The 25,798-nt window shown below is 55.3% G+C and overlaps 1 protein-coding gene across 2 annotated transcripts; it reads left to right on the top strand.

Annotated features, from left to right (window-relative positions):
• The first annotated feature begins 8,906 nt into the window (after window positions 1–8,906).
• GTF3C5 (general transcription factor IIIC subunit 5) lies at window positions 8,907–25,418 on the top strand. Of its 2 annotated transcripts, none has more exons than XM_027616611.2 (11): window positions 8,907–9,235; window positions 12,384–12,603; window positions 13,908–14,106; window positions 17,965–18,160; window positions 19,340–19,444; window positions 20,786–20,900; window positions 21,385–21,465; window positions 21,663–21,760; window positions 22,727–22,809; window positions 23,472–23,614; window positions 24,702–25,418. In XM_027616611.2, the coding sequence occupies exons 1-11, from the start codon at window positions 9,071–9,073 to the stop codon at window positions 24,857–24,859; spliced, it is 1,563 nt and encodes a 520-aa protein (XP_027472412.1). In that variant the 5' UTR covers window positions 8,907–9,070; the 3' UTR covers window positions 24,860–25,418. The 2 variants fall into 2 exon arrangements, with proteins under 2 accessions (XP_027472412.1, XP_027472411.1); XM_027616610.2 differs by lacking the exon at window positions 24,702–25,418 and adding an exon at window positions 24,256–24,688.
• Window positions 25,419–25,798: the final 380 nt, after the last annotated feature.

Below are 25,798 nucleotides of genomic sequence, written 5' to 3'. Positions count from 1 at the left end.
CCAGAGCTGCACCTGGAAGGCAGCACCCCCACCCTCGGGGAAGAGAGGAGGGCCCTCCCAGCCCACCTCCTGATCTGATCAGCTTGAAAGACCCACCCCAAATGGCACCCTTGTCCACGCTGAGCACTTCCCATGTAAATAGTGGGGGCCATGTATCCCTCCCAGCAGTGAAACTGAGGCACAGGCTTGTCCACGGTAGAACTTTAAAGAACCTCTGCCCAAAGGCTTTCGAATCTGAAGGCAAGCCCTCCCATGGGATCAAGGGGTGTCCTGGCTTCGGCCGCTCTCTCCTGGGACCTGCAGACCCCCAGGCCTAGCCAGTCAACAGCTTCTCCCTCTTCACTCCCCGCCCCCCAACTCCCTGCTCCTGCTCCCTCATTTCTCGCCCTGTCGTCTCCGCCCCCACCTTCCTTCCTTCTTCCGGGCTCTGGCCCAAGCTGCTGGCATACTTGACTGCACGGGTCATTCCTCCCTGCTTCTGAGGGTCCCCAAGCCCCCAGACCAGCCAGGCTCGGGCTGGTCCCCCTTTGCTTGCTGAGGTGCTTCTTCCTTCGTCCTGGCCCGATGAGGTGTCTGTCTGCCTGGGAAACCAGCCAAGGAGACCCGGTCCCCCACAGTCGGGCCGGGGAATGGGAAGCAGCCAGTGTGCCGCACGCAGGGGCCTCAGAGAGCGAGGAGGACGCCCCTTCTTAGAAATCACTCCGACCTGAAGGAGAGGGTAGGGCAAAGGCGAGGAGGCCCAGGGAGGGGGGGCAGGAATTTGGGGATGGGGGCAAAAGCTGTCTGGTTGGAAGGAGGTGGGAAAGTCAGGGGTAGATGGACCCGAAGACTCTCACCACAGCAGGTGTGAGGCAGTCAGGGGAGGGATTGGATTTGGGATTGAGGGGAAGCAGCGCCCCCTGGCTTCTGCAAGGGGAAGGTGGGGAGGCTGCCCCAAGGGGGGTCAGGCAGCCCCTCAAGATGAAACAGCTCCTAGGTCAAGGGAACCCTGGCAGGCTGGTCCTGGGGAGGGCCCCGCGACCCGGACACAGCCGGGCCTCACCCAGGGAGAGATCATAAATGGTGCAGGTCCCAAGAGGGAAACATTTTGTGACGTGCAACAAAATCACAGGTGCACATGCCCTTTGACCCAGCAATCTCTTCCAGACATCCAGCCCGTGTGTGAAAGGACGCACAACAGTGATTCATGGCTATGCTGTGTTTGCAAAAGGTTGGAAACAACCTAAGTATCCCTCAAAGAGGGCTGGTGAAAGAAATCAAGGGCCAACCATACGGTGGGACAGTGGGTATCTGTTCAGAAAAATGAGGAAGCGCCATGCGAATTGATGTGGGGTAATCTCCATGATATATTGTCGAGTGAAAAAGGAAGGTATGGAACGGAGTGTATAGTGACCTGCCATTTGCGGGCAAGTAATTTATAGTTGGCTTTAATAGATTGAGGAGTCCTCTTTTCTCTCCAGGGAAGCCAGTAAAAGCATGTGTAACCATTTATTAGAGGGGAAAACAGAGTAATAACCCATTTGTGGGTTAGCTGTTCACTTTTTAAAGGGGGTGGAGAAAAAAATACATATATATCATTTTGCTTATAACTATGCAGATTATCTCCAGGGAGACAAACAAGAAACTAATAACATTAGTCATCTCGAGAGAAAAGAGGACCTTAGTGTCTGGGGAAAGGAGTTGGAGGGGCTTTTCTCTCATAGGTTTTGATGTCCTTTGGATTTTGAACCCCGAGTATCGTCACCCATCCCCCTGGAGGAAAAATGTCAGAGGCCAGTTAGGGGCTGTTTGCAGGCAGGGATAATGCTGACCGCTGATGTGAGCTGCGTGGGGCTATCGAGCGGGAGGGAGGAGAACATGGATCCCTGATTTAGGGGATGGAGAGGGCCACGTGGCAGTGGATGGATTGGGGGACCAGGGAGCGTGGGGGATCCAGGATGACACCCAAATTTCTGGTGTTTCTATTCCTGAGAAAGGACCCCTAAAGGAGGAAGGTTGGGGGGAAGAGGTGTGGGGAGAGACAGAGGAATCCAGTTTGGGTATCATTTGTCTTTTTTCCCCCTGACTGTCCAGGACCCCCTGCAAACCTCCTTTGTGGAGAAATTTCCCCTCGTGGGTGGTCTTGGGGAGGGCAGTTGCCAGCACCCCACTCACGTGTCCGCATGAGCCCTGGGCTCTCCATGAGACCCAGCCCACTTGACGGGGTGACTCACCAAAGGGCACCAGGGAATTCCTTGGGTGATTGAAATATTCTCTATCATGATCGAGGTGGTGATTACACTCATATATTTGTAGATATACTGAATGATACACTTAAACAGGGTCTATGTCACTGCATATAAATTATACCTCAATAAAGTTGATTTGAAAGATTTATTTTTCATATATATTACTCACATATTATATATATTTTATATGTAACATATTAAAAGCATGCACATATATATGCAAGATTACAATGGCACAAAATGCGAGAGGAGTCTAAATATGTCTCTGCATTGTTGTGGAAATGGTTAAGAGTACTAACGTATTTGACTTTAATAGAACAAGGATTCATACTATAATCTCTAGGGTAACCAGTAAAAGTATGTTCAGCTATTTATTAGAGGGAAAATAGAATAATAAAATATAATTAGTATAAAAGAGGAAGTGAAAGGGGAGGGGAAGACAGAACAGGCGGGGCAGATAGGAATATAAAAGATTTCCACCCAAATAGATCAGCATTGCATTAAATATAAAACAATTAAATACTCCAGTTCAAAGACAGAGGGTATGAGGCAGGAGGAAGAGCAGACTCCATCTGGCTTGCAAAAGGCAGACAAAAATTGAAGCGCGCAGAAACACTGGAAGTGAAACAATAGAAAAGCGTATACATCAGGAAAACGTGAACCAAAACAAACCTCTCGTAGTGACAATTTAGACTTTTCTAGAGATGAAGAGGTACATTTCATGACCATTAAAGACCCATTTGCCAGGCGCGTGTAACATTTCTAAATTTACACGTACACAAAAACACGGACCTCAGTCGGAAACAAAGCAAAATTACGAACCTGCGAGGAGACTAGGCAAAGTCATGATTACAGTGGGGAATTTTAACACATCTCTTATAGACTGCGCAGATGAACACACACACACGCGTGCGCACACGCGTGTACACCCGGGAAGGATATAGGACGTGGTACCTGCCACATTCTTTTCAGGTGTACCCAGAACACTTCACAAGGCTAACTGTATGCTGGGCCATAAAGCAAGTCCCAATATATTCTAATTTTTATTTTATTTTTTAAAAATTAATTAATTAACGTATTTATTTAAGAGAGAGCATAAGCAGGGGAGGGGAGAGAAGCAGAGGAGGAGGGAGAGGGAGAGAGAATCCCGAGCAGACTCTGCACCGAGCATGGAGCCAGACACGGGGCTCCATCCCACAGCCATGAGATCATGAGCTGAGCCCAGACCAGGAGTCTGATGCTCAACCGCCTGAGCCACCCAGGCGCCCCAACAAGTCCCAATGCATTTTAAAGGAAGGGTTGAAATCATATAGAATGTGTTCCCTGACTATTGTGAAATTAAGCTAGAAGTCAAGAACAGGAAGGATAATTTTAAAATTCCCTAATTTTTGGATATCGAGCAAGAGACTTCTAAATAACTCCTGGATCGAGGAAAACAATCACAATGGCTGTTTTGGAAGCATTTTCGAGTGAGGGGACCAGAACAGGGACAGGGAGAGACGGAACAGAGGGGAGGGAACGAACAGAGGGGACACCCTGACGGGCAATACAGGCTTTGAAAAGACCCTAAGAGAAGTTCTGCTTTTTTCTTTTTAAGATTTTATTTATTTGTCAGAGAGAGAGAGAGAGAGAGAACACAAGCAGGGGGAGCGGCAGGCAGAAGGAGAAGCAGGCTGCCCCCTGAACGGGGAGCCCGATGCGGGACTCCATCCCAGGATCTTAAGCCAAAGGCAGATGCTTAACTGACAGAGCTACCCAGGCATCGCGAGAAGTTTCACTTTGAGTTAGGATTTAGAAAGTTGTGAAAGACCACATGCTCCCACGTTAACAGTGAAACATCTCTGGGCAGTTCTGAGATTTGGGGGGGGGGGGGCTGGAAGTGTACACGATGGTAAGGTCCTACTTTACACCAAAGAAAACATTAAGAATACAAAATTAGGTGTAAAAGCAAATCACTATTTAGAAGGAGGGGAATAAAGCATAACAAATAATAAATAATTCTATATGACATCCAAGTATCCAGGAAAAAATTCATACTAATTAACGGCTGGACATCTCTCTAGAACACCTTTTCCCACATATTTTGGCTACCATACTCTTCGTTTGCCTCCTCATACAACAATAATCTTGATTCAATTTTTTTTTCAAGATAGCACCTTCTTTTTTTTTTCTCTTTGTAGTTAAGTAGGCTCCACGCTGGATGTGGGGCTCAAACTCACGACCCCAAGAATAGAGGTGCACGGCTTTTCTGACTGGGCCAGCCAGGCGCCCCTACAATTATTTGTAACATCATTTTCTACAGAGAGGATGGAAAGTCTTCAGCATGGCTGATCAAAGTTCAGCTTCTGTTGTTGCTAGTTAGAACACCTTTTCTCAGCTTTACAACTTAGTACTGAGAATGCCATAGCAAAACAGAGATCAGAAATGCTGGAGAGCATAAAGCATGCTACTTTGCACCCAGACGTGCTGGCTCTCCATAGTACCGCTACAGAGTTGAGCCCTACACAGAATTCCGGTAAATTCTGTTTTGTGCGATTCCCATTAAAACTAAACAGAAATGTATGTTACATTTATACTTGTTTAGTCTGCATTATCACAGTTTGAGAGAGAACTCCCATTCTGAGGGTTGATGAGAACCAACTTCTCTGCTTGCTTTTAAAAATTGTGAAATCCACAGAACATAAAATTTACCATCTTAACCATTTTTAAGTGTGCGGCTCAGTAATGTTAGGCACACTCACACTGTCATGCAACCGTCACCACCAGCTGGCCCCAGAATTTGTTCATCCTGCAAACTGAAACTCGAGACCCATTAAACACTAACTCTCCACTCCCTCTTCTCCCCCAGCTCCTGGCAACCAACACTCAATTTTCTGGTTCTCTGAATTCAACTGCTCTAGGTACTTCAGGTAAGTGGAATGATAGAGTATTTGTGTTTTTGTCGCTGGCTTATTTCACATAGCATAACATCCTCAAGCTTCATTTATGGTGTAGCACTTGTCAACACTTCCTTCCTTTTTAAGACTGAGTAATATTCCATGGTATAGACAGACCACATTCTGTTCGTCCATCATCTGTTGATGGACACTTGGATTGCTTCTGCCTTTTGGCCACGGTGAATAATGCTGCTATGAGCATGGGTGTACAGCTATGTCTTTGAGACCCTGCCTTTAATTCCTTTGGGTATACACTTGGAAGGGGAATTGCTGGATCATGTGGTCATTCTAGGTTTAATTTTTTGTGGAGCTGCCATACTTTCTTCCAAAGTGGCTGTACATTTTACTTTCCTCTGCTTGTGTCTGCTAATTGAAGGAATTTTCCAGACTAGCTTCTGGCTCTGACAGTTATACTACCTTTGGCCCTGGATCTTCATATCGCGACACCAGTAGGTGTCACAGAAGGCGGGAGAGTGTGTATTCCTGGAAGCCATTCCCACAGAGGATGGCCAGCAATAGTCACAGATGTGACTGCAGACCACACACGGATTCCATGCAATCCAAACGGAATGTACTCCCACCTGGACTTCCTTTTGTCAAATCCCTTAAATGCCTGTGACCACTTCGATGCCTCCCAACACAAGAGCAAGTGTGATGGAGGGCAGGCTAGGTAGAAAGAGACAGAAGTCTTTTTTTTTTTAATTCAAGATTTTATTTATGTATTTGAGAGAGAGAATGAGGTAGAGAGAGCATGAGAGGGGGGAGGGTCCGAGGGAGAAGCAGACTCCCTGCTGAGCAGGGAGCCCGATGCGGGACTCGATCCCGGGACTCCAGGATCATGACCTGAGCCGAAGGCAGTTGCTTAACCAACTGAGCCACCCAGGCGTCGCAAGAGACAGAAGTCTTAACCAGTTGCAGTTGAAATATCTTACTTTTAAAAAATTTTATAAAAACATATGCCTGTGTGAACACAAGCGTAAGGCACCTCCCAGAGCCTCGGAAAAAAAGGTACCTGCTATTGAGGGGCCCTGGTGTTTAAATTTTATTAGCTTCATTGTAAATTTACCTTTGCCTGGCAAGTATTTGAAAATATTTAACTTGGCAACATAAACGCTATTTATGAAGAACCTTTGAAGTTCTCTCCTGTGCGCATTTAGTTTAATTTTGCTTTGGAATACCAAATTGACTAGGAAGGCCAATGTACTTGGCAACAGTTTGTCCCACTTGTAGCTAAAAGGAAACTGAAGCCCCTGGAGGAGCCCCATTGCCCGGCGCCCCACCGCTTGCCAGTGGGGGGACTGTGCGGGAGGATTCCCGGACCCGGGCGTGCGTATATGTGTGTTGGGAAAGAGGCGTGGCCTCCCTGCGGTCGGAGGAGATTAGAAGCAGGCTGCTGACCCCCGCCCAGCACAGGACTCTTGGGAGGGTCTGTTCCCTGGGCCCCCTCCCCATCTCTCCTCCTTCAGCGGCTGCTTCGCCTTCTTCCAGGTGTCACGGGCACCGATGACCACCAGGCGGCGGTGTTGCCTGCGAGGACGCTCTGTCGCCATCTGGTGGCCAAAAATGAACACTGCTCCTCTCCAATTCCAAGGGTGCAGGGACAATCTAGTCCCGGCTGGGGAATAGTAAACACCAACTGTGCGCTTCCCAGACTGACCCTGGGGCCCAGAATGGAATATTCAGATTCCGCGGCCCAAAGAAAACGTTTTCCAGGGGCGCCTGGGTGGCTCAGTTGGTTAAGCATCTGCCTTCTGTTCCGGTTACTATCCCAGGGTCCTGGGATCAAGCCCCAGATCTTGCTCCCTGCTCAGCGGGGAGTCTGCTTCTCCCTCTCCCTCTGCTGCTCCCCCTGCTCATGCTCTCTCTCTCTCTGTCAGATGAATAAGTAAAATCTTAAAAAAGAAAAGACAAGACAACATTTCCCAAAGCCTTCCTTGCCCTCCCCTAACAGAATCAATAACCTCCCATCGCAGGTCCCCCCATAGAAGAGGATCCCCAGCCAGGATTCAGGACTGACTTCTTGCGTACCAAACTCACAGCGGTCTGATGTAAATACACCGATTTATTAATTTACAATACATATCTGTTCTTTAGAGTCTCCTTCCCGGAAAATTAAACAAACCACCAGAAGATTGCTTGGTGAGCATGGAATGAGAACAAAAGGACACAAGAAATCTGAAGTTAATTTCATCTCAAGGCATGAAAAATTCCGAAGCATCATCCAGGCCTCACTGCATAGCATCTTCTTTGGTGACAGAAGATGCCCCAGTTCCTGCCAGAGAGGCAGGTCAGGGACGGCCAAGTCCTCACATGCTGGAGAGTCTGTGGTTCCTTCCACTCGTGCATCAGCTGCTGCTGGTGGATTCCTGTCAGAGGGGACCTTTCGTTCAGTTTTGGGGCTCCTGGCTGGGCCTTCCAATTATAATGACCTACGTTCACACTCAGCTTACAGATTTTCCTTTTAAAAATCCATTTAGGGGGCACCTGGGTGGCTCAGTCGTTAAGCATCTGCCTTCGGCTCGGGTCATGGTCCCAGGGTCCTGGGATCCCCCCCCTCCCTGCTCCGCGGGAAGCCTGCTTCTCCCTCTCCCACTTCCCCTGCTTGTGTTCCTGCTCTCGCCGTCTCTCTGGAAAATAAATAAATGAAAAAAAAAAACCATAAAAATAAAAATCCATGTAATGGCCAATGCAGCCGATGACTCAGCCCTCTTACATCCCCCTGGAACGACGAAGTCTTCTTGTGATTCCGAAGTCATTTCAGAAACTTGGGGTACCCACGTCCAAGGGGTCCCTTGCTCTGATTTTTAGCTCCTGTTATTCTCAAATGCAGCCCCTTCCCACTCTCACGGCCACGTCCCCGGCCCCCGCGAAGCCTCGCAGGGGGTCTGCATCTGAGCCTGCTTCCCCCCACAGCCCTCGCCCCCGACCCAGGCGCTACGCTAACAGGGTTTCACCCGCACAAGTCAGGTCGTGCGCTCCAGGTACAAAACCCTTCAGGGACTCAACATCGCACTCAGAGAGCCCACCCGCGAGGCACACCCAACTTTTAGGCTCCATCTGGCCCATGTCGACCTCCGACCCCTCGCGTCCCCCACTTTGCTCCCTACAGTTCTGTCCCCACACAGCACGCGCTTGATAACTAAGGAACGAGGGACGGACGCCCACTTTCCTCCCCGAGCTCCGCGGCCGAGGGCGCTCCGGGGTTTTCTGTGCGTGGAGGTGGGGCGAGCATTCCAAGCGGTTTCCTCACGCTCGCATTTCCACATCCGACTCCGCGCGGCCTCCGCGCGCCGCGGGAGAAGTCTTCCCCGAGCGGCCGGCAGGACCAGGGTCAGAGACCCGCGGAAACCCCTCGGCCGACTCCGGCCGGAAATCTACTCAGCCCCGGGATCGTCCCTCACCGGAAGGCGGGACGGAAGTGTGCCTCGAGCCTGCCCCCAAGCCGTCATTGGAAGGAGCCCTAGAAAGGGGCGGGGACCCGGCCCAGCTCTGCTTCCTCATTGGCTGAAATCTATGCGCTAGCGAGAAGGGGAGGAAGCAGGCTTCCCCCTGACGCTTCGTTGGCCCTCGGGTTTTCATTGGCTGAAATCGAGAGCTGGGCGGTGTCTCACAGTCGTCCGGGTCCCTCGCGGGTTGCTAGGAGCGACAAGCCCTTGCTCCGCCCCTCGGGCTACCCTCTTCTTTTTAAACCCCGAATTGAGGACCAGGCGGTCCTTCACCTCGAAGCGTGGGGGTCTGACCTCGGGCCTTTGCTTTCAGAGGCCTCGAGTCTCGCTGAGCCCAGGGAGGTAGAGAGACTCGAGCGGCGAGGCAACCCGGAACGATTCTTTCGCGGAACCATTGCGGCGGGGCCGCTAGGAGCGCCCGCAGGGACGGACCGCGGCGGGCCGGGCCAGACTGGCAGGGATGGCGGCGGCGGCGGCGACGGCAGCGGCTGACGCGGGGCCGGGGATCGCGGTCCCCGTGGACCTGCGGCGCGAGCGGCGTATGGTGTGCGTGGAGTACCCAGGCGTGGTGCGCGACGTGTCCAAGATGCTGCGGACTCTGGGCGGCGAGGAGGGCGTTTCCCGGGTGAGGAGCGGGATGGGGGAAGTGGCCGGGACCGCGGGAGAGACCGAGTCTCGGGACCGCCGCCGGAGGGGCGGGACCACCCGGGGAGGTGTGGTTTCCTTGGCAACGGAACTCGGGGCGGGCTCTGGGGCGGCCAGTGGGCGGGGACTTGCCGCCTGCGCGCCTGGGAGGACTGCTTTTCCCTGGGAGCAGCGGAAAAAGGTTGTGGTGGAGACCCAGGGAGGGGCGGCGTGTCCTTTCCATCCCTTCCTCCGGGGATCCGGGGAGCCACAGCCCCCGCGACGCGCTGGGCTGCCACTTCCTCATTCACAGAGAGGGGACCGGGTGTTGTGTTGTTGGGGTTAAAGGTGGTAATGGGGGCACCTCGGTGGCTCAGTCGGTTAAGCATCTGCCTTTGGCTCAGGTCATGATCCCAGCGTCCGGCTCCCTGCTCCGCGGGGAGTGTGCTTCTCTCTCTCCCTCCTTCTGCCGCTCCCCCTGCTTGTGCTCTCTCTCTGTCAAATAAATAAATAAAATATTTAAAAAAAATAAATAAAGGTGGTAATGGCCAACAACTTCTTCGGTACCAGGTGCTTTACTTACATTCTATCCTCATTAGAGCCCTGCCAGGTAGCAAAGGGCATTGTCCACATTTTACTAGGAAACCGAGGCAGTTTGTTCAAGGTCTCCCGGAAAATGAGGGAGCTGGGATGACTTCTTCTTCTTTTTTTTTAAAGATTTTATTTATTTATTTCAGAGAGAGAGAGAATGAGAGATAGAAAGCACGAGAGGGAAGAGGGTCAGAGGGAGAAGCAGACTCCCTGCTGAGCAGGGAGCCCGATGCGGACTCGATCCCGGGACTCCAGGATCATGACCTGAGCCAAAGGCAGTCGCTTAACCAACTGAGCCACCCAGGCGCCCCTGGGATGACTTCTTACCTGGTGCAAGGCTCAGGGGAAGTGATTTACATGCACCAGATCTTGAAATGTCTCTTCCATAGGGAGTCCTCTGACTACCCTAATCAAAGTGGCCTCTAGTAGTTTGTATCTGCCTTCTCGATCTATGAATTCCCTTTTTTTAAAGACTTTATTTATTTGAGAGAGAGCGTGCATGGGGGGAGGGCGGGGGGTGGGTAGAAGCAGGCTCCCGGCTGAGCAGTGGCTTGATCCCAGGACCTCCAGGATCATGACCCGAGCCAAAGGCAGATGCTTAACCAACTGAGCCACCCGGGAGCCCCGACCTGTTAATTCCAATCTGAAGTTATGTTTTAACACATTTTATTGTCTGTCTTGGCCGCTTGCTCTCAGCTTGTAAACTCCATGAGAGCAGGACCTTGTCTCTCGTTTACTCCTGCAGTCCTAACATCTTTAATAGTGCCTTTTTCCAAAATATTTGTCATATGCATGACTAGATCCTCACAACAACCTAGGGAGTTAGGTACCATTTTTCCCCTTTTTTATCTTTAAATTTTTTATTGTTATGTTAATCACCATACATTACGTCATTAGTTTTGGATGTAGTGTTCCATGATTCATTGTTTGTGCGTAACACCCAGTGCTCCACGCAGAACGTGCCCTCTTTAATACCCATCACCAGGCTAACCCATCCCCCCACCCCCCTCCCCTCTAGAACCCTCAGTTTGTTTTTCAGAGTCCATCGTCTCTCATGGTTCGTTTCCCCCTCCGATTCCCCCCCCTTCATTCTTCCCCTCCTGCTATCTTCTTTTTTTTTTTTTCTTAACATATATTGCATTATTTGTTTCAGAGGTACAGGTCTGTGATTCAACAGTCTTGCACAATTCACAGCACTCGCCATAGCACATACCCTCCCCACTGTCTATCACCCAGCCACCCCCTCCCTCCCACCCCCATTTTTCCCTTTTTTCAGATGAAGACTCAGGTAGGAAAAGTTGGGTCAAACAAACTCTCACGTGCTACAGTGGGGATTTGAACTCATGCATGTCTCCCCCCTGAAGTCTGAACTCTTACCTGCTGCTTCCTCATGCTTAATGAATATTGAAAACCTGTCATTAAGCACAGGATGCTATAGAGGCCCAGTTAGTCTTGTTTTGTTCTTTTATCCTGACTCTACCTCGGCATTGACAGGACCCTTGCTCTCACTAACCCCAGGGATATTTGTATCCGACTACAGTGTGAGCCTTTTGGAAGAGACTGGCCATTGATTCATACCATTCCTGCTGCTTGTGCACCTTCTCTGCCAGGCCCGCAGCTGGGGTTATTCCCAGCCTCACGATCTCATAGATCTGTGTCTCGTGAGAAGGGATTCCTGAAGGTTGGGGCTCCTTTTAACCTTCTTTCATTCGATGTTTCCTGAGCATCTCCTAAGGGCCAGGCTGTGTCCTTAGTATTGGGGAGCCAGCAAGCTAGAAGGCAGATGCTCTTGGCCCCGTGAGCATTGTTGGGCTTTCATGTGCACACAGCTGACTCTTACTGTGTCCCTCCTACTCTGTGCGGGGCAAGCACTTGTGGGTGCGTGACTTGTGTAGAGTGTTCACCACGAGTTAGACACCAGACAGCGTGTTGCATATTCAACAGTTCAATCATTCATTTAATCATTGTTAGAATCCCGTGAGTAGGTACTGTTCGTATCTCCATTTTAAGGAGAAGGAGCAAAGGCTTGAAAAGGATAAGTGACAGCTAGTCAGAGCCAAAGTGCTTGTTACTAATTGATTTCAGTTCCTTCAGACTTGGAAACATTTGCACGGGAGACTGAATAGCAAGACCCTTGGGGCAGGTGGCGCCTCGGGTAGGAAGGTGGAGACAAGCCACCCTGCCCGCCGGCCTCGGTCCCTGCGTGGAGGACTTGGGCATCAGAACACCGCCATGGAACGTTGCCACAGGAGGCGCATGAGTCCCCGCACTGGACGGGCACTTGGGTGGGGGTGCTCTACTTAGCTGGCGGTTATCGTCTCTAGCTTTCCAGCCTCTTAGAAGGAGGAGACTATCCTCATTTTCTCTACTAGATAAAAACTAAGATACCGGGGTTCGAAAAATGGGTCTTTTGAGAATTAAAAGCTCAGAATGAACCATGAGCCCCCTGACCTCCCCTTGTCAGCTGAGTCACCATCAGGCTTTTGTGGAGCAAGAGACAGCTCTCTGCCAGCCACTTAGCTACCCACTGGTCACTGTCTTCCTTGGCCTCGCCACAGATCTACGCAGACCCCACCAAGAGGCTGGAGCTGTACTTCCGGCCCAAGGACCCTTACTGCCACCCAGTGTGCGCCAACCGCTTCAGTACCAGCAGCCTGCTGCTCCGGATCAGGAGGAAGACCAGGCGGCAGAGGGAGGTGCCGGGGCCTGAGCCCCACCCCGAGGTCACATTTGACATAGAGATACTTGGCACCATCTCCACCATTTACAAATTTCAAGGTAACTGCAACTTACTGCGTTGGATTATTTTAGGACCTGTGTCTACATTCCTGCAGGTGCTCTGTGGGTCATCCACGCAGTGAAGGGGGACAATCTGTGCCCAGGAATGAGGGGCAGGGGGTGAGCAGAGTGGGACAGTCCAGGCCCCATCCAAGAGGCACCTGTTTCTCCCTCTATGCAACAGTTCTCAGTGGATGGGGGGCTCATTGCTGCTCCATCTTCTGCATTCTTACGAAAAGCTGACGTTCTGTGAATAATCCCCTAATTTTTAAGGCCATCATGTGGGGCCAAATAAAACCGGTTAGCAGGTCTCCAATTCTTGACCCTCAGTGTTTTGGAACCTTCTCTGAGTCTTGACTGGTGCTAGTCTTGCCTTACCTCTGAAGCCTTCCCAGATCACCTCAGCCTCTTGGGACCTCATGTTCCTTTGAACTCTTAGCCAACTGGGTGTCTCCCATGGGCTCCTCAATCAGTTTGCTGCCCATAGGGAACCCCAGTGAGTGGTGGTAAGGGGTGTGGTGGGGCGGGTAAGTAAGAAAGAGCCAGTTTGTTTGGGCAGGTGCTCAGCTTCCCTCAGCCTCGGGCTCTTCTCCATCCAGTGTGGGACCCTGGGTTCCTCAGGCCCTCGTGAAGGGTTGGGGTCTAGGGGATGCCATTAAAGGGCCAGTTCGCGCACACAGGAGGCACTTGGTAGATTACTAGTGAGCCTTAGGAATGCAGTGTCAGCTGCAGTTCTAAGAGAATCTGCAGAGAGCACGGACGGAGAAGAGGGGCTAGAAAGTGGAATGGGATGAAACCAGGGCCAGGGACCCCTCAGCTGGGCATTTTGAACGTCAGTCGTTCTGGTGGCATGCGGTGCTCTCCAAAGAGGGCAGTCCCTCCTGGGGCGAGGTCTTCCCGTGATGCGTTTTCCATCTGTCTGCTTGAGCCAGCACCCTGCCGCTCACCTTCCGTCCCAGCCAGCAGCACCGGTACTGGGGGCTTGTCTGATGTACAGCATCCCAGAGTCTTTAGCTAGGTCCCAGGTGAGTCATGTGCACTCCGTGTTTCAAGAAGCGCTGACCTAGACTGGACCCTCACGCACCACATCGCCCCCTCCTCCCCCAGCCCCTCTGGGAGACTCCCAAGTGCGCGGAGTCGCGTGCACAGAAGTATTTCCGAAGGTGCTGTTTCAGCTTCCACCCCCATGGCCCGCTGCACGGCTCCCTTGGCACCTCCGAGAACATGTGGGTGTCGATGCGCAGCAGCCGCCAGTTCCTGGGAGGGTGTAATGGGCTGTCTGCCATCTGGCCGCCTCTTTCCAGGAATGTCCGACTTCCAGTACTTGGCCGTGCACACGGAGGCTGGCGGCAGGCACATGTCCATGTATGACAAAGTGCTCATGCTCAAGCCTGAGAAGGAGAGTTTCTTCCACCAAGAGCTGCCGCTCTACATCCCCCCACCCATCTTCTCTCGGCTGGACACCCCAGTGGACTATTTCTATCGACCAGAGACACAGCACCGGTAAGCCCCTCCACCCCCACTGTAGCATCAGGGTTCAGAGCCAGGGCTCTGTGGTCAGAGGTCCTGGGTCCCAGGCTCAACTCTGCCACTCCTGAGTCAGGCAGTTAGTTCTGCTGGCTTTGCAGGCCCGTGGCTCCTGTGCTCCCAGAGGCAGCGTACCCGGTGACGTAGACCTTGCTCAAAGCTCCCACTCTACGGAGGGGGAGTCGGGATGTCACCTTAAGACTCGGAAGACTCATGCCCAAAAGTATGTACCTTGAAATACTTAGAACGGTGAGTGCCTGGCAGAGCTTGAGAGAGTAAACAAGTCCGTGAATTGGGATGTGGCTAATGAACTTATGGCCTTTCTAGGCCAGGGAACACCATGCAGCGTGTGAGAGCAGGCTCGTGGATTGATGTGGCACTTGCCCTGGGTACCCTCCTCTATGAAAAAAGCAGGTGTAGGAGCACATTCTGTGAAATAAAAGTAAATCGTGGCGTGACAATAGGACCCTAGAAAAATCTGGAAGATGGGGCCCAGAGCAGTTGTCTGTAGAGGGTGGGAGGATGGGAGTGCTCCCTTTCCTCACTAAATGTGTTCATCAACACGTGCTGACCGCGGGTCATGGCCCCGGGGCACTCCTTGGGGCCCTGCGTCGGCCGAGAACGGATGAGGTCCGCGCTGGGCTAGGTGGGGAGCTGGAGGGAGCATGAGTGAACCAGGCGTGAGCAGTGGACCCGCGGCCAGATGCATGTCTTAGAGGAGATAAAAGGGGTGTGGGTCGTAAGGGGCAGTGAGTGAGGTGAGGGCTCAGGGCCCTCAGAGGGGCTGACATTTGAAACAGACCTGAGCGATGACAGAGCCGGGCATGTGAAAATCCGGGGAGAACATTCTAGATCAGGGGACTGGCGCCTGCAAGGGAGTGGTTGAAGAGGGAGCCTGGGAGAGCGATAGGTCTCACAGACCACGGTGAGGGGCTTAGATTTGATCCTAAGGAGAAGGTGTATTGTTCTCTTCCCTTAAAAAAATACGGAGAGTTCCAAACACAGCCCAAAGTAGAGCGAGCGCTCCAGCGGAGGCCCAGCTGAGGCACCAGCTTCTGCGATTGGCACCTCTACCCCGCTTGCCGACCTGCCCGACCTCAGCTTCTCAGCGCATCCTCGAGAAAGCATCCCCCGTGCCCCTCCATGGGGAAGGACTTGTGTTCTCACACGAACCTGCTGCGCTCTTGCCAGGACGAGCAAGAGAACCGGCTTCCCCTGTGCCTTCTGGTGCCAGTCCTCCCTCAGTTTCCCCAGCCAGAAGCAGGACGCCCTGCAGCTTCCATTCACAGTGCTCAGGCCTGTTGAATCTGTGGCCCCCTCCCCAGCCCTTTCTGACCACAGGAGTGAGTGGTGGTTCCCGGGGCAGAGTATGACAGAGCTGTGTAAGTGGATAGGGTTGGGCCGCACCTCTCCCGGCCAAAGCCCTCCACGTGGGGTGATGGGTTTTTCTGTGTGTGTGATACTCCGCACAGGAGTTTTAGGTGGGGGAGAGATGATTTGCATATTTCTAAAATGCTTTGATTATTTCCCCTCAGAGTCAGAAACACACAAAAATATGTAAGGGAAACTAGACTCCTCCGCACTGCTGAGCCCTGGCACGGGCTGGAGCGGCTGAGTCACCGCTCTCCCGTGGGACCTGTAGGCAGCTGCTCCCCGGCCTCTGGGAGAGGGACAAGGGAGGAAGGCTGGCTGCCCTTGGACCACAGGCCCTTTTTTCCTCCGCATGTGGTTTATCAGTGTTCCAGCAAATGGAAAGAACCTGCCTTTTTTCCCAGGGCTACTATCGATTTTTCTGCTCTGCTGGCCTTCCTGGGTACACCAGGGCTGCTGGGCCTGGGGGGGTGGTGGGCCACAGCCTTGCTGGCCCCTCCATGGGTCCAGGGAAGTTGAGCCTCCTGCAAGACTGTGGGCAGAGGAGAGGCTGGGAGGCTGGCCTGACAGGGGTCCCTCCTCCTTGAGGAAGTTAGTGGGGGAGTCGGTGAGGCGGCCAAGGAGCCCTTTCCCTGTGGTGACAGGCCCTGGCAGGCAGCCCACCCCAGCTGCCTGGGCTGGAGTGAGCCACCAGGGCCTTCCCTCTTGGGGCTCTTCAGGGTCTTGGGGATGTCTTTGAAGAACAGACACACCTGTTCGGGGTGGTTTCTAATGGGGTCACTTTACAGAAAAGGCACAAACTTTGGTCTCGTCTTGTAATTTTGTTTTCCAACGTGTCCTTTATAAATAGGCAGATGGTTTCTACTCTTGTAAAAAATTAAGGTAGAATGAAAACACATTTAAAAGGTAATAATCACCTGGGTGCACTTGAGTGGCTCATTTGGTTAAGCGTCTGACTCTTGATTTTGGCTCAGGTCGCGATCTCAGGGTCGTGAGATCGAGCCCTGCTTTGGGTTCAAGGTGGGTGTGGAGCCTGCTTCGGGTTCTTTCTCTCCCACTCCTTCTGCCCCTTCCCACCTCAAAGAAAAAAGAATGAAATAAATAAAAGGTAAGAATCACCTGAATGAAAATGTGTGATGTCCAGGACATACTTTAAAATGTATTTCAAGGGGCGCCTGGGTGGCTCAGTTGGTTGAGCATCTATCTGACTCTTGGTTTCTGCTCAGGTCGTGATCTCAGGGTTGTAAGATCAAGCCCCATGTCAGGCTCTTCACTAGCACGGAGTCTGCTTAAGACTCTCTCCCTCTCCCTCTGCCCTCCCCGACCAAAATAAATCTTTTTAAAAAATCTTTTTTAAAAAAGTGAAAAAACGTATTTCAAAATAATTTCGTGCGTTTGCAGTGGGGTACAGATGAAATTGGCCATGTGGTGATAATCGTTGACGCTCACGATGGGTTGTGGGGCTTCTTGAGACTGTCCTCCCTGCTTTAGTATAAGCTTGACATTTCTTGACATTTCTGACATCCAACCTTTTGTTTAAAAGATTTTTTTTATTTACTTATGAGAGAGAGCACAAGCTGCGGGAGGGGCAGAGGGAGAAGCAGACTCCCCACTGAGAGGAGAGCCCGATGCGGGGCTTGATCCCAGGACCCTGAGATCATGACCTGAGCCAAAGGCAGACACTCAACCAACTGAGCCCCCCAGGACCCCTGACATCCCACCTTAACGAGGTAACCACCTGAGCATCTTGGCCTGGCGCCAGCAGAGAGAGGCCTGAGTGCAGCTGGCACTAGAACCCTCATTTCTGATGCCCGTGCTGTAGGACAGTGCTGTTCGGTAATGTCCGTCTTCTCTTCACGCAGCTGTTGTCCAGATGCTTCTGGGCCAAACATGCTCTGTCAGAGGGTGGCAGGACGGGGTTCACAGGGCCCAGAGTCCCAGCCCTGTCCATATAAGCTCTGACTCTAGGTAGGTTTCTAGCTGCTGTCAGTTACTTCGTAGGAAATTGGTTCCTTCCTCCTAAGGTGGTTTTGAGGGTTAAGGCAGTGAATCGTCAGAGTCAGTAAGTGTGGGTGTTGCCTGACAACTGACCGAGCGTGTCCTGTGTGCCCGCGCCTCACCTCCCCCTGCCCACCCCTGCCTGACGGTTTTCTGTTTCTCATGGGCTGTCCGGTGCCCTGGGTGACTCGGTGCGGTTGTGAGACCAACAGCCGCACCGCTTTTGGCTTCCTCCGGCTTGCGAGCTACGGGCCCCAGCGCCCCTCTGAGCTGTAGGCAGCAGTCACTGCCCCTGCCCCTGCCCAGCCATCGGCTGGAGAGCACAGGTGCTAAGATTCTCCCCCAGCCCGTCTCCCGGATTCCGGGGAAAGGCACCCACTCGTGGGCTCCCTGCCTGGTCCAGCAGGCCTGTGCCTGGGGTCCTCCTGGAGGTGCTCCAGCCCACCCCAGCTCTCTCTGCCCCAGGGAAGGCTACAACAACCCCCCCGTCTCAGGCGAGAACCTGATCGGCCTGAGCAGGGCCCGGCGCCCCCACAACGCCATCTTTGTCAACTTTGAGGATGATGAGGTGCCCACGCAGCCGCTGGAGGCTGCAGTCCAGACGTGGAGGAGGATCTCCACCAACCCCATGGACCGGAGGGTGGAGGAGGAGCTGAGGAAGGTGAGCCCGAGCCCGGGGCCCTCCTCTGCACTGACCACCTCCCGTTTACCCAGCGGGGCCCTTCCCTCGCTCTGCAGATGGCTGTACTGACTTTTTAAAACCGGCTCATCGGCACATGGGAACGTTTCAGCTCCAGATGTCCCGTCTCAAAGCCACGCCGGTATAAGCCCTACATTCCCAAGGTTGAAGATACTTCTTAGAATTTTCTTGAGAGGTCCCTTAGGGGTGGGAAGCGATCAGTGCATTGTCTGCTCGTGACCTCACAGTGGAGCTCTGGGGTTCAGGAAGCTTTCATTTATCCATCACTGGTGGCAAGAAACCAGATGGAGGACCTACCGTATGCCCCCTGATGCTTTATCCCGTTAGTGCTGGAGGGGACAGAGCAGCCTTCCGCCTGCCCCCCGGACGGCGGGTCCTGAGAGGAGCCAGCGGGGGCCTCTGTTGCTCATGCCTGCACAGGCATGGACGGCAGGTTCTCAGGGAGGCCACGTTGCTACTCACGGAGGCTCGCCTCCGCCCTTGCTGAAGCCGACTGTTCCCTTGGCGGCGGGGGGGGGGGGGGGGGGGGGGGGGTTATTTCTTAAAGAGACTGTGTGGACACCTGACCGATTTTCCAGCAGTCACTGGTCACTGGAGGGGAGCCATGGGGGACCACTATCTGAGGGCCCTGCTAGTCCTCCAGACACAGCCCAGTCCCTGGCCTGGCCCCCCGGCCCCTGCCCACGCTCTAGCCACACTGGCCTCCTGCAGTCCTCCCTTGGGCCAGGCTGTCCCCTTTGGCCTCCACGACATCCCAACTGAGACTTCACCCTCTAGGTTGGGGCTCGGGGTCCCAGAACTCTGGCATGTCCCCCTCTTGGCCCTGCTCTGGCTCCTTTGGTCGTCTGTCTCCCCGACTGTTTTGTGAGCTGCATGAGGAGAGAGACCGTGTCCTTTGTGGTCATTTCAGGATGCCCAGGCCCTGCAGCCACACCTGACCCAGGCTGGGTGTGCAGTCCCCGCTTCAGAAGGCAGGGACCAGTGAGTGGGTGCAGCAGTTCCTAGAGGCTGCTCCTTGCCCTGCTCTCCACCAGCTCCTCTCCCGAAGGGTCTGCTGGGGACCAGACCATGCTGGAGAATTTGAGCCAGGCAGGCGGGAAGCTGCTGGTGCTCATTTCAGTCTCTGCCTTGCCTCCCCAGCTGTTTGAAATCCGTCCCATCTGGTCACGAAACGCTGTCAAGGCCAACATCAGCGTCCACCCTGACAAACTCAAGGTTTTGCTGCCCTTCGTGGCCTATTACATGGTGAGTGCCCAGCCTCTTGCCTTGGTTCCCACCAGGGTCGCCCTGATTGCTAATCTGACCTGTCAGAGCTACAGCAAGAGCAGGTGGCCCTGTCCCGGTACCCCACCCCCCCCCCCCCGAGGCGGCTTATTACAGCCCTAGGAAGGCCCTCCACAGCCTCCTAGTAATGCTGACCGTACTGGAATGATTTTAGGATTAAAGAATAATTATGTAACTTTTAAATAAAGGGATTATACTTTTTTTTTTTTTAGAAGATTTTATTTATTTATTTGACAGAGAGAGACACAGCGAGAGGGAACACAAGCAGGGGGAGCGGGAGAGGGAGAAGCAGGCCTCCTGCTGAGCAGGGAGCCCGATGCGGGGCTCGATCCCAGGACCCTGGGATCATCACCTGAGCCGAAGGCAGACGCTGAACGACTGAGCCACCCAGGCGCCCCAGGGATTATACATTTTTAAACGATCTCACATTAAGAACGTTCTAAGGGCCAGGTGCTGGGTTAAGTGCTGTGCACCTATTACATCCTTTTTCCCCTCCCTGGGGGGTGGCAGCAGGATTCTCTTCTTATCTCTGAGGCAGAGCCGGGGCTCAGAGAGGTGACTTGATGTGCCAAGGTCCTCTAGCCAGCATGTGACAGAACCACTTGGGACCCCAGCCTGTTAGGCTGCAGAATCCAGGCCCCCCAACCCCAGGGCCACCAGCCTTGGCTCATTCTACCTGGGCTGAGTCGGGGTGGGGGTAGGAGGGGCAGATCCACCTTGGACTCAGTCCAGAAGGGCCTGGGGATGAGGTGTCATTACTGCGGTTCCCAAAGGCGCTGGAGGAAGGCATCCTACCTGCCAAGGGTCCCTGCATAGAGCCCTGGGGAGGCAAGCCTGAGATGTGCCCATGACGGTGATGACGGGTGGGGCACAAGGTGGGGCACAAGGAAGGCTCATCCCTCCTGTGCTCCAGCCCCAGACTTCTGAGAGCCACTGGCTGTCTTTTAGGATTGGCTTTCTAGACATAAGGACCTCAGAAGTACCCCCCGTTGGGATGGCGGAAACGCTCCCTGGGCACTTCCTGTGTGCCAGGAGGCGTGGTAAAGGCTCCTGGGGCATCACCTCTTATAATTCTCACAGAAGCGATGGGAAAGGGGGCTCCTCTCACCTCCAGCGGGAAGACCAAGGCTCAGAAAGGCCAAGTGACCTGCCCAAGAACCGCACAGGGCAGAGCTGGGGTGGGGTTCCAGAGCTGTGTCCCCAACTCTCGGGGTGTTCAGCTCCCTCGCCCCGGGCCTGCATCCCTGAGGGAGCCAGGGACTGGCCTTGGCCCCACTTCACACTCCTGCCTTTTGTCTCCAGATAACAGGTCCCTGGAGAAGCCTGTGGATCCGATATGGGTACGATCCCCGAAAAAACCCAGACGCCAAGATTTATCAAGTCCTTGATTTCCGAATCCGTTGTGGAATGAAATACGGTAAAAATTACTAAAACGATGTCTTTCTATCTTTCTCTCTCTTAATTGCTTTCTGCTGCTAGCATTCTCTTTTGGAATAAGAATGAATCCATGTGGTGAAGACGAAAAAGCCTTTGCTCCTTGGTGAGGTGTTTGCAGAATAGCGTAGAAATGAGGGTCCCAGCTTGAGTCCTGGCTCCACCGTTGGCCCTCAAGCTGCTGAACCCGTTCTTCACCCACTCAGTTACTCCACTTGCTTCCTGCTCCTGCGGTGGGGTCCGGGCGCCCCGTACGCGTCCAGCCCCTGGGCCAGTCCCACTACCTGCAGTCCTGTGTGGCTGGCCCTGGAATGGGGCCTGCTGGCAACTGGTGCGGGGGCCCTGGCATCCCTTTCTCAGGAGCCGGCCCCGGGGAACCCTGGTGCGCCATTAGTGCAAAGCCAGTTTTGTTTGCAAGAAGGGGCTCTTTGCCTCCTTGCGCCCGACATGCCCTTCCTCGCCTACAGGTTATGCCCCGAGTGACATGCCTGTCAAGGCCAAGCGCAGCACCTACAACTACAGCCTTCCCATCACCGTCAAAAAGATGCGTAAGTGCCTCTGCTCGCCCTGTGGGATCGGGGCTGATTTGCCCTCACAGAGACGCGAGGAAGGTGGGCATCTGGACTGCGGGGTGCGGTGGGGCTCCCCAAGGGGTCGCTCCAGGGCGCTGCTGGCCAGCACACCAGGGAGGGGTGGGGAGAAACGTCCTCCTGTATTCCAAAGTACTGCTGCTGTCCCCTCACAGCCAGCCAGCTTGTCACCATGCATGACCTGAAGCAGGGCCTGGGCCCATCGGGGATGGCCAGCACGCGGAAATCGACCTCCAACAAGTACAAGCTCAAGGTGGGTGCCCCCTGAGCCCCAAAGGAGAGCGGTCGCCCACCCGGCTGAGGGTGCAGGGGACAGGGGAGAGGAGGCACCTCCCATCTGCAGGCTGGGCACACACTTGCTCCCAGAGTCCCTGGTCTGGGCCAGCAGGATGGGCTTTGACAGGCAGCTCTGCCCACCAGTGCCTTCCGGGACGACCTTGGGAAGCACAGTGAGAGCTTGGTGTGGGCAGTGGGCACTGAGGACCATCTGGGCATGTCTCCAAGAGGGATAGGTGACACAGCAGCTGTGCATGGCTGCCTTTAGTGAGCCCGTGGCCGGTGCCCGGATGGGCCGACTGGGGTGCGCGAGAGTGTGCAGAGCCACGGCAGACCGCGGGCCCCCCGCTGGGGGCGGGGCGGGGTGCTGGCAGCCAAGAGCCCAGCACCCCTCACAGGCTCGCGGGGTCCTCGGCACACCCGAAGGTGGGAACCTCTGGGCCTTCCACCCACGTGGGCTGTCTGGTCCTCCCCTACCCCCCCGGCTCGGCTTCCTCACGCAGTGGGGCGCGGAGGGGCACGGACACAGGCGCCGTCGTTGTCCCCTTAGGAGGGCAGCTGCGTCTTCGCCTCAGTGGCCGTCCCCCCTCCTCCAGCACCCTCACTCGGGCCACCGTCCCTACCTCTAGAAAACAGACACTCGGTAAGCCCTGCTTCTCGGCAGGTGGCATGTGGAGCCACAACAGGACCGGTTGGTCGGAGGTGGTGAGGAACGAGGGCAGACTGCAGAAGGCTCGCAAAGCTGGCGTGCCAGCCCATGCCGTAACATGTGGCTCGTGGTCCTAGAGCCGGCGGCGCCGGGGCCTCTGCACGCCTGCTGCTGGCCCCTGGCCTGTCTGCACCGCCCGAATCCGGGGGGCGGTGGGGAGCCGGGCCCGCCAGGTGCACACTGGCTGGGGAGAGCTCCGAGCTCCAACCCGCTGTCCTCCCGTCCTCTGCCCAGGACTCGGTCTACGTCTTCCGGGAGGGGGCCTTGCCACCCTATCGACAGATGTTCTACCAGTTATGTGACTTGAACGTGGAAGAGTACGTATGAGGGACCCTGAGGCGCCAGGGGGTGGGGGATGGTGGGGCTCTGGACCAAGGCCTTCCCTGCTGCTCTTCTGCTGGCTCTCGGCCTCGGTGGGAAGCCCTGGCTTGGGCGGCGGGGGCTGGGGGCACCTCTGTCTGCCTCGTGGCCCGCAGGAGCGGTTTCTGGGGTCTGCCTGGGCCACACCCCCTGATCCGCCGCGCTGGGTGGGGCGGAGACCCGTGGCCCCCTCCTCTGTCGCCCACATGGAGGCTCGGGACGCGGTTCCTGAGTCTCCTGGCCGACACTGGAGTCCTAATGACCTCCCAGCCTCCCAGCCAGTTGTTCTTAGTAATGTTTATAAAGGGGGTGGGGGGCGCTGGGATGGGGAGAGACGGGAACTCGTTAGATGCAGCTTGAGTCAGGTGAGAGCCCGGGGTTTTCGTAGGAAAGTTCGCATGGCCACTCCCCACCGTCTGTGCAGCTTGGAGGCAGGGGCCACACCAGTCAGGACCCCAGCCGCGAGGGTCTGGCTTCCATGGGTGTTCTTCAGTGCTGCGCTCGGCCCTCTGCACGGCTGCCCCAGTGTTACTGTTCCCAGCACTGCCCCGCCTCTGCCAGACCCTCACGGCACCTGTCGGCAAAAGCCTACCCTGAAATGCTGTGTCCCTACCCCCAGGTTGCAGAGGATCATTCACCGCAATGATGGGGCTGAGAACTGCTGCACGGAGCGAGATGGCTGGTGCCTCCCCAAGACCAGTGATGATCTGAGGGACACAATGTCCCTCATGATCCGGCAGACCATCCGCTCCAAGAGGCCTGGTGAGAGCGCTCGGGGTGAAGGGGGGCCCTGCTCTGGGACAGAGCAAGTATCCCTAAAGGCCCTGCTCCCCAAGGAATTACACCCAAGTGGAATCATCCCCCCGGGAGCCAGATCCCCCAGGCTGCCTGCCTCTCCCTGGGTGGAGACAGGCCCGGAGGGCAAGGGGTGGAGCAGGGCTGGCGCAGGGCTGGAGCAGGGCTGGCGCAGGGCTGGAGCAGGGCTGGCGCAGGGCTGGCTCAGGGCTGGAGCAGGGCTGGCGCAGGACTGGAGCAGGGCTGGTGCAGGGCTGGAGCAGGGCTCGTGCAGGGCTGGCGCAGGGCTGGAGCAGGGCTGGTGCCGCCATTGGAGCCACCGCTTTGTGCCCTGACACCCCCCTACCTCTTCCAGCCATTTGTGGGCACATCCAGCCTGTCTTCTTACACCGGGAGAGCTGGGGCAGCAGGTGTGGGGGCCTGTCACCCCCCCACGGGCTGCCCGTTTCCCAGGACCAGGCAGCCCTGGTCACTGGCCGGTGGTAGGGGAATGTGAGGAAAAGGGAGCACTTGCTGGTCTGCGGGTCTGATGAGGCGGGGGGGGGGGGGGGGGGGGGTGTGTGTGAGCGAGAGGGCCCCTCTCACTGCTCCCTCCTGGACCCCGCCAGACTCCACGGAGCTGACGGGAGTAGGGGCTCTCAGCCTCGTTTGGGACCCGGCCCCATCTGAGAATCTGCTTGAGGCTCTGGACCCTGTCCCCAGAAAAAAGCACTCACATAGCACGTCCTGCACGCTGTCGGGGCCCCTTGGACCCGTGAAGCCACCCAGCCTCCTGTGCGGAAGTGGTTTGCAAAGCTGTTGGCTTCCGTATTGCCCTGCCGTGCTTGTTAACGCTGTAGGGTGCCAGGCCCCTCGGCCCTCTGTACTTCCCCAGGCGGCTTCCCTGGGGCCTGAGCCCAGACACGCGTCGTGAATAGGCCCCCGGCAGCCCGATCGCTGGTCCGGACGCTGGGCTGTCCGGCGCCTCTCTCGGGCTGAGGCCGGCAGTAGCTGGTCCGGGGGCCACCCAGGAGGCCTGAGCTGGGACACACACGGCCTTGTCTCCTGGCCCCAGCTCTCTTCTCCAGCCCGGCCAAGGCCGACAGGGGGCAAGAGCCCTTGACATATGAGTCGGGGGCCGAGGAGGAGGAGGAGGAAGAGGAGGAGGAGGACTTCAAGCCGTCTGATGGCAGCGACAACGAGATGGAGACGGAGATTCTGGACTACGTGTGACACGGCCCTGCCCCCAAGCCTGGGCGTCCTTGATCGTGCAGGACTGGCGATGGAACCGGGACAAGCCGTGTCTCCCCATCGCTGCCCACGGTAACCAGAGCGGCCCGAGGAGCCACCCCCCCCGCCCCCCCCTCCCCCACCGCCACCGCCACTGCCACCGAGGAAAGCTGGGCTCCCAGCACCGGGTGCAGCTGACCCTGGTCCTGCCCGTCCGCCCGTGACGCCTGCTGCGCAGGACTGCCCTCCGGCCCTGGGTGCTTGGGGACATCCCCAGAGGGTGTGACCCGGTTTTTCGCAGCCGTGAGCCAGCCCAGTGTCCAGCAGGATGAGCCGGGGCCCAGCACCTCTCTCTGGCCGAGGACAGCAGGAGCTGGAGGTGGGGAGGATGTGGCCGGGGGCGGGGTGGTCTCACCTTGGAGCTGATGACTGGTGGCAGTGATGACTGGTGACCAGCGAGGAAGCTGGCCCGTGGTCACAGACGGGCAAAGACTGTCTTTGGGTTTGGATCCCATCCATTTGGGACCCAGCTGGAGTTGTTCTTACCAAATACACTTTTCCAAGGAGAAAGTGGTGTCTCACTGCGGGCGTCGGAGCCAGAGGAGAGTTTCCTCTTACAGGTTGGGTGAGAGCAGCTGGGAGTACCCCAGACGCCAGGTCCCAGAGTGTCCTGCAGCCTCGAGCTCATCCCTTACTGCTCCAGGTGTGTTCTTGAGAAGTTCAAGGGGACGCAGACCCTGGTGCCTCCCAGCTCCCTGGTGTGAAACTCCCACCCATGCCAGGGGGACAGCTGTGCCACCGTCCTACAGAGTAGCCTGAGCCAGAGGTGAGCCCGGTCACCCCCTTCTTCAGCCAGCGGACTGGGCCACCTAGTGTGACAGGTCCCCAAGTCACATTAATTCTAAAGTCCGATGCCTCAGGCAAGCCCCAGTCTGCTGCCCA

The sequence above is a fragment of the Zalophus californianus genome, chromosome 13 (genome assembly GCF_009762305.2).
Source record: "Zalophus californianus isolate mZalCal1 chromosome 13, mZalCal1.pri.v2, whole genome shotgun sequence".
Taxonomy (NCBI): domain Eukaryota; kingdom Metazoa; phylum Chordata; class Mammalia; order Carnivora; family Otariidae; genus Zalophus; species Zalophus californianus.
This window is presented reverse-complemented; position numbering and strand designations above follow the sequence as displayed.